Raw genomic sequence first — 8,328 nt, forward strand, 5'->3', positions numbered from 1 at the left:
GGGGCTGGGACTGGGGCAGAGGCTGGGAATGGGAATGGGACAGGGATTGGGGCTGGGACTGGGGCAGAGGCTGGGAATAGGGCAGGGATTGGGGCTGGGGCTGGGTCAGGGGGCGGTCCTGGCCCTGCCCCTGCCCCGCCCGGCCCTCCCCGCCCGCTGATGCCGATGCCGGTTATTTATTCCGATGTGCCCCCGGGTCCTCGCGGGTTTGGTGTCCCCTTTCAGCCCAGCCCGTGTCCTTGAGGACGCGGCTGCCGCTGTCGCTGTCCCGGCTCAGCCCCGCAGCGCGGACCCTGAACCGCGGACCCTGCTCTGCAGAGGCATCGGTGCTCGGGGTGCTCCTCCTCCGGCCGGGGCTGCTCCCGGCCCGGCTCCCGCCTTTCCCGGGCATCGCTCTGCTCTTCTGGGAGAAGTGCGAGAGCTCTGACCGGTGAGTAACCCACTGCCCGACCCTCTCCCACCGGGATCCAGGGACGTGACCAGGTCAGAGTGGTGACCTGCTGATGGCCACCCCTTACAGCTGCGTTTGGATCTCTCAGATGCTCAGCAGCTCACAAATTTGGCTTGGCTGCCCTTGCTCTGTAGACTGAGGTGAATGATCCTCTCCCAGAACGACTCTGAAAGTGTCAACTTGTGAACAATCTCCAGATCCTCCCCCGTGGCCAAAACCTTTGTTCTGGTGCCTGAAATCCATGGCAGGAGGTTCAGGACATACAGTGTTGCAGCTGCGCTGCTCAAGTGTGACACAAGCTGTTCTCCTCTTGTAACAGAGCTGAAAACATCTCTGGCTGCACCGGAGCTGGGGAAAAGTAAATTTGACACAGCATTGTCTGGGCTGGCAGTGTCAGGCAGGTCTGTGCCACGAGGCACCTCCTCTCAGCTACCTTCAAACAACACTCTGATCTGGTTTTTGGGAATCCTGCACGTGTCTGTCTTTCTCCCAAGAAGAGTAAAGCACCACTTGGTAAAAACATTTGTTGGCTCAGAAGCCAGTTTGTACAGAGGGATTGTCCGAATGTTCTCAGCTGCAGTAATTTTACAGCTACAAAGAACAGTTCTCTGAAAGTAAACCTGAAGGGGTTTTGCTCCATACTCTGACTGCTTTCCCTTTTCCAACTCAGAAATCCTGGGAATTGTATTCCCTGTCACGCAGGCGCTGTTTGACTGGAGCTACTGACCCCCCTGGAGCTACTGACCCCCCTGGAGCTACTGACCCCCCTGGCTCCTGTGCCTTCCCTCCCAGATGCCCTCGGATCATGTCTGACTGGACCAGCCTGTGGTACGTCTGGTGAGTTGGTCCTGAGCTCACTGACCCGCAGCCATCGGGAGCTCTTTGGAGCAGCACTTGCAGCAGGGGAATGGAAACACTTCTGGGGTGGGATGGAGGGAAGGGCTTCTCCTGTTTTCTGGGAGCTGCCCAGAGGAGTGGATTAGCTGAGCCCAGGGCAGATAGGGTGTCAGGCCCAGCGTTCGTGCAGGGCTGTGTCATCTTTCCTTTCTGAGAGCACTACAGTTGGACTGCAGGGCTCCTTGTTGTTCCTAAATAGCCAGAGCTTGGCTGGCTCGGGGCTGTTTGCACAGCACAGACTTGTTGGGACCTGGCATTGCCCCGGGCACCATCCTGGGCTCGAGGTGCCACCTCAGTGCTGGGTTTGCTCTCTGAACTCACACCTGGGAACTGTTGGAGTGACTGAAAGGGGAAATAGAGATCAGCAGGAGAGGAAGCTCTGGTCACAAATGCCTTCATCTCTTGCCTAACATGAGCATTACAGACATTCAAACATCATTTTACAGTTTGCATTCTGTCCATACATTAACTTAGGTGGCAGCACACAGAGTGACTTGGGGACTTCTACCTGTCCTTCAGTCTGGACTCATTTTGGTTGATACTCTGCCTTCTTAGCACATGCTGATACACAGAACTGTTTAAAAAGACACAGTTATGCAGAAGAGCTTGAGAAGGCTTCTAAAAACCTCCATGGGAAGAGTGGGTTTGTTTGGGAAACTGGGGGAGAGGAAGGTGGAGTTTCAGAGCAGAGGAGGACCCGAAACACCGGGACATCACCCTGGGGACACTGCAGATTGTTAAAGAACTCTCCAGCCTTAAACAATGGCTAGAGGTAGAACTGCATTTTCAAGGCATAAATATAACTTAATATAATTTCTGTGCTCCTTTATAAATGTGGGCCCCAGACTTATGAAAGTTTGTGCTTGTATTTCGCTCCAAGTACAAACCCTCTGTTCCTGTGGGAAGCAGAGCCATTCCCACTGCCAGAACAACCCAAAGGTGTGGTATCCAAGAGCCAGGATGGATTGTCCCCATGGGCAGCAGTGCTTCAACTTGGCATTCAGGGTCTGGGATCCAACTTTCTAACTCAGGATCCAGGGCCCATTGGGAACTAAACCCCTGGGCCTGCCTTGCAGCCGTTCAGGGGGATCCCCTCAGCTCCGGGGCAGTGAGACACAGCCCTGCAGTGACGCTGTTCCCCGCAGGCTGATCCTGCTCACGGTGTTCCTGCTCCTGCTCTGCGGGCTCTCAGCGAGCTGCGTCAGGTTCTGCTGCCGCAGGAAGAGGCTCCCGGCGGAGACGTTCCCCCGGCACCCCTGTGAGCTGGCAGGGATCGACAGCGACAGCACCGCCCACAGCACCGTCACCTGTGAGTACCCCGGGGGGCCCCCATGTGCCTGCAATCCTGGGCCCGGCCCCTGCAACAACAGGAGCTTCCCAGGGCACTCCCAGAACAACTTCCAGCCCCACAGGGTGGGCAGCAGATGCAGGGAGGTCACCAGGGTGACACAGGGAGTGGGTGCAGGAGACGTGATGCTTCAGAGATTAGGATAAAGTCCATGGTGGGTTAACCTCTTACAAGTCCTCTCCCCCACCTGTTCTTCTCACCATTCCCTCATTTTTTCCTGAGGGACTATTCCAGCCAAAGTTCTCTCTGCTGTGAGGGTTCCCAGCTGTTCCTGTCCCAACCCAGCTGAGCCCCCTGTGTTCCCCCGTGCTGGGTCAGGTGTCTCACAGCAGTCACTGGCACTGGGATGCAGAGATGTTCCTCTCCTGGCCGCTTCCTTTGGGGGAATGCACAGCCCCCACCAGGGGGGATTCTCTCCTGACAGCTTAAATGCACAGTGATGTGTCTGACACCACAAAAACAAGTCCATAATATCTTGGAGAAAAGCAGGATCAGACCGTTATTTATCAGTGCTCCTCTCAGGTGTTTCATTTCTATTTTCCATTCTTTTCCTTCCCAGCATACAGCTCATGGCAGTACCCTCCAAGTGTGCAGATCCCTGCAGTGTTTGTGGACATGGATAAGAACACTGTGTCCCCCCCAGCCTACAGTGTCTATGCACTGGACTTGCCACCCTCCTATGACGAAGCCGTGCAGATGGGGAAGCAGGGGGCTGAGGTGGCCTGGAAACTCAGGGACATCCCTGAGCAGGGGACACCAGGGGGGCTGAGCCCCAGCCAGGACCCACCTGACACAGTGACCAGAGATCCAGCAACACAGGCAAATTCAGAGACTTCAGGAGGTGCCACCAAAGAACAGCCACAGATGTGACTCACTTCAGATGGGGAGTACAGGAAGGGAAGGACTGTAAGAATCAAAGAGGACATGAAGAGTTTGGGTTTATAAGTAGGTTGTGGTGGGAAGATGTTTCCTCTCGTGCCCTTGCAATGATCTGTCAGAAGAAATGTTTTCTGTGACTTCTGTAATCCCCTGGTAAAGCTGCTTCAAGGATATGAAACGAGGTAAAAGGGCAGCAGTTTAAAAATGCCTGTAGAAGTGGGACGTGAATGCTTGTTCATCTCCTGATAAAAAAAATACTCCTTGTGTCCAGCAATAAGAAAGGTCTGGGGAATTCTGCCACCTTGGGAATACACACTCAGAACAGCACAAGCATGAAGCTGTTGTTCCAGAACAGAAGTTTCCCAAGCTGGAGCTGAAGGGGGAATCCCCACAAGTCCCACTGAACAGCCTCTGCAGCTTCTCTTCTTTTGAGAACATCGACTGTCCAGAAAATTGCTGAGCACAAACTGCTGCATAAAGGCTCCTGTTCCTCCTGAGCCTGGAGATGCCAAGCAGGGACAGGAGAGCGTGTGGAGGGAAATGCCTTCCTTGTGCTTCCCAACTACAGACAGGGAAAGAGGCAGAGGAGAAATGACACTTCTTGGTGGTTGTTGGTCATCAGACCCAGAGGGACTGTTGTTGAGGTTTTGTAAATCTTTAAATTCCTATCTTTGAGAAGAGCTGCCTTGTGTGGGGGATCCTTTCACTGTTTGTTTTCTCCAGATGAAACGCACATGAGTCACAAAGAGGCCCTTGCACACATGGTTCAGTGTTACTCGTGTGTGTCAAACACCCATCAAGCATTTCAAAGATGCCTCTATCCTTTGTTATCTGCTCAGGTGTCAGGGTCTCAGTCAGCACAGGACAGAAAATCCCTGATTCCTGCCAGCTTTCCCCAGTTCAGGATGTGGATGAGCTCAGGAAGGAGCAGGGTGGCACAAAAAAGCCAGAATAATCTCTGGGTACAAATCCCACTGTACAGGCTGGGCAACAGCCCAAAAGTTACTCCTAGGGATGGTCCTTTGGGAAGTACTGACTGAAGGATACCTGCTGGGCATCATTTTAAACCTGGGAGCTTGGAGCTGGTTACAGCAGTCACAGCCCAGGTAAAAACATGGGCTGTGAGAGGCCTTTTTTAAATGTCAGCTCCTTCCCTTGCCTGCCCTTCCCTATTCCAAGTTGTAGGAATTCTGCCCACTCCTGAGCAGGGATTTTCTTGATTCCACTTTAGCAAGGTGCTAACTTGGCTGCCTTTAAGAACATGAGCAATGCCCAGGGTGGCTCCTTGCTCTGGGATTCTCTGTGGGATGGGAGCAGAAAGGAAAGCCTGAGCATTGGTGCTGTTCACGACTGGAGCACAAACCCCAGTGTCTGCCATTAACCAGCAGTAGAAGTGGTGAGCACAAAAGCCTGCACAGCTTTTAGAAGCCTGTTATTCTCTGCCAACCATTTCTGCAAGAACTGCTCTGGAAATGAGCACTGATGATTTAAAACTGAAGGTCTCTGCTGGCCACGCTGCTGTGTGTGAGCTGCCCGTGGCTCCCCGGGGAAGGGTCAGGTCTATATTTAACTTGCATGTCCCTTACTACCAGGGCTGGCTGGTGTAACAAACCTGCTTCTCTTGTGTCTCCTCTCTGTCATTCTTAATTATATTTCTCCTGTTTTATTCTTTCTCCTGTCTTCTTTTCCTGTGTCAAGATGGAGACTGGGCATGACCCAGGGTAACTGTCTGGGTGTCTCTGTCATGCCCAGCCCTGGGTGTCTGCAGGGCACAAATACGGCAGATGTGTTTCTATTTGTGGAACTTTTCCACCAGGATAGTACTCAGGAACAAAGCCTCTGCCTTTCCAGAGCAGGAGTATCTGTTGGAGGGAAATGGCTGAGCTCACCCACAAACGGAACGTGAAAGCAGGCAGAGGGAGCCGCAGTGACTGACACAAGAGGGCAGTCCCTCCCTGCTCGGTGGGAGCAGCGGCTCGGGAAGGGATGATCCTGCTGCGGGAGGATGGGAATAACCCCACGGTTTGACATCCCTGCCCTCCCCTGCACAGCGCTCCTGCTTTGGGGTGCGGGCAGCGCCTGACCCAGCGCTGCCAAACTGTCCCTTTGCTTTGGGGGGATGCAAAACCCCAACCAAACCCCAAATGCCCCTGACTTCCCAGGAATGAGGGCATAATCTGGGGTTTTCTCTCCACCTAAGGAACAGCCTTGTGTCTTGCCCAGGCTCTTGCTTTATAACGTGGTTCATTACCCCAAAGAGGAGCTTCGTTCACATCACTCCTGCCCCCCTCAGCCCGCGGGGACACAGCCTTGCTCTGCACACCACAAGCAGCTGGGTTTGCTGCTCAGTGTTTTCAGCAGTGATGGCTCAGCCCTTTATCTCAGCCATCTGACCCCTCACAGGGTGGGATCACAGCCTTGGGGGCAGATCCCCCCACCATGGTCATTATTTACACCTTCACAGGTTCCCTCAGCCCAAAGCACTGCAGAAGTCACCTCCCTCCAGACAGAAAGATCACGAGGAGGGGATTTACAAATTCCCTTTGAATCCCTGCAGCAAACACAGAACTCTTCCCACCCTGAGAGTGGTTTATTTTTGTGTAGGAAACCCAGTCCATCAGTTAGAACCACTGTCCCATGGGGGAACAGCGAGAGCAGAGGACCCCTGAAGGAACTGATGTCAGAACAGAGGATGGAAAGGCTGCTCTCCTGAATCCTCGTCTACACAGCTGGAAAATGTTGCTCCCAGCTGCCTTACATAAGGCTAAAGAGCAGGAATTAGGATGGAAAAGTGATCACCTGGGCTGTTTCTGTTTAATTGGATAAGTCAGAGAGAGTTCCTTGTTGTTCATGCCTGTAGCTGGGTGTGCAGAGGGGAAGGAGGGGAGGCAGGACACGGATTTGACTGATTCCAAAGCCTCACTTCCATAAGGAAGCAGGTTTAAAAAGAACACCAAGTGGGAGGTTGGTCCCTCAGCAGGTTATAGGCTCAGCTGGGTGGAGGGTCTCAGAGTTCTGATTTGTCAGGCTGCTAGTTTTCTCCATCCCTGGATCTCTTCAGGCCTCACCGTATCCACACCAGCTTCGTGCCACCTCGAAGGGAAAAGCCCCTCTCTGTCAGTACCCAAAGTGCATTTTCCATCGTGGTTTATGTTTGCTCCTCAGTCTGGCACTGTTCACGTGCAGTTTTTCTCCTCTCGTGTGCCCAAAATGATCATTTTGCCAGTTGCTTTCTGTTGTCCTTTGCTGGCTGTGTGACAGGGCCTGTGCTGGGGAGCTGGGCTGCTGGAGGGGTTGGAGCCTCCAGCCCTGCCTCTCCTCTCACACACACGCTCCCAGCACGAGCACTTGTGCTCTGAAAGGAAACGCAGACGTGGAAGTAAATTGCCTCAATAATTCATGGGCTTTATAGCCCAGAGCAAATTATACCTTGGCTCTGTCATGAAATTCGGGTTGCAAATCCCTTTATGGCCAAGCTCGTTAACCATCCAAGGAAAGTGGTACCTCTGCAATGGCTTTTCTAATTGATGCATTATGATCTTTGGAGAGCATTAAGTGGTAAACCTGCAGCATCCAGAGCGAGGCATCAGCAGGGTCTGGGCACAGGGAAAGTCAGAGAAAACCCATTTCTTTGTCTGGCTGTCCTCAAATAGCTCAGAGGAGGGTTTGGTTGGGTTGGTTTTGAGCTGCATTTCATCTTTACCAGCTGCAGTTTTTTGAGGGAAAAGGATCCCTCAGCTGTGCCAGTGCTGAGGGTGGGACACTGGGACACACGGGCAAAACCTGCTCACTTGGGGACAAAACACCTCTCCCCGAATCACTTTGCAGGTTCTTGGCTGTCTCCTGGCTCTCATTCTAACCATCTTTACCTGTTGGAGCCCTTTTTGCTTAGGGAGGGCACTGACTAATTTTGCTGCAAATAGCAGAGGTTCTTCCCTTCACCCACAATTAAAATTCAAACTGTGAGAGAAGCCTTGGAATCCTACTCAGAGCAGACGATGAAAACAAGGTATCACAGGGGAATTGTGCTCTAAAAACTGGAGAAGACAATAAATGTTTTATGAAATTCTGCATCCTAAGGTCAATGAACAAAAAAGGCTGAGGTGCAAGACCACGTTGCCGGGAAAACATTTTGTTCTGGTCAGTCAAAATTTAGAATACAAAATGCCAGAGTTCTTTTTATCTTCCTGAGAGGAAAGAAGGGCCTGTAGAAAAGAACACAGACTTTAAAAGGGTTTTGGTTGTTGTGGTTTTTTTGTTTCTTTTTTAGAATAACACCTTGGGCACTTGGAGAGAGGAAAAAATCCATTTCTGTTTCGAAAGTAGAAATTCCTGAATCTGCATTATGGAGTTTGACTTTTTTTTTTTTACTCAGTTTTTACTGTGCTTTCCCAAGTAGCTCAGAAAGGAGGCAAAAAAAAAAGAAGGGCCTGATGTTGAGTTCCCATGTGTGCATTGCTTTTTCCCTTTCCAGTTTATGGCAGAACCTCCTTCCCTCCACCCACAAGGAAGGAAGGGACCCTGGGACCCCCAGTGTGCCACTGGTCTGGAAACAGGGACTGTGGCACTGCCTTCTCCTGCAGGGAATTTTGAGGATGAATACTTGGAGCGTGGGCAGGGCTGTCATAATGAACTACAGGTACAGTCAGAGCATGATGAACTTTGTGTGGGACATGAAGTGCAGGGAAAAAAAACCTCCCCGTTCCCTCCCCCTCTTAAGGGGGGAAATCCAGGGAAGAAACCCGGGCTGAGT

At 52.1% G+C, this 8,328-nt stretch overlaps 1 protein-coding gene across 4 annotated transcripts; it reads left to right on the top strand.

The window, feature by feature from the left end:
* Positions 1-298: 298 nt before the first annotated feature.
* On the top strand, positions 299-5,247 carry TMEM52 (transmembrane protein 52). 4 transcript variants are annotated; one of them, XM_027658229.1, is made up of 5 exons: positions 299-430; positions 1,122-1,164; positions 1,201-1,288; positions 2,494-2,657; positions 3,256-5,247. In XM_027658229.1, the coding sequence occupies exons 3-5, from the start codon at positions 1,257-1,259 to the stop codon at positions 3,564-3,566; spliced, it is 507 nt and encodes a 168-aa protein (XP_027514030.1). In that variant the 5' UTR covers positions 299-430; positions 1,122-1,164; positions 1,201-1,256; the 3' UTR covers positions 3,567-5,247. The 4 variants fall into 4 exon arrangements, with proteins under 4 accessions (XP_027514030.1, XP_027514033.1, XP_027514029.1 ...); XM_027658230.1 differs by having other exon boundaries at positions 361-430; positions 1,154-1,164; XM_027658232.1 differs by having other exon boundaries at positions 303-430; positions 1,122-1,279.
* The last annotated feature ends 3,081 nt before the right edge of the window (positions 5,248-8,328 follow it).

This window comes from Corapipo altera, unplaced genomic scaffold (assembly GCF_003945725.1).
Source record: "Corapipo altera isolate COAL_440 unplaced genomic scaffold, ASM394572v1 301, whole genome shotgun sequence".
NCBI lineage: Eukaryota > Metazoa > Chordata > Aves > Passeriformes > Pipridae > Corapipo > Corapipo altera.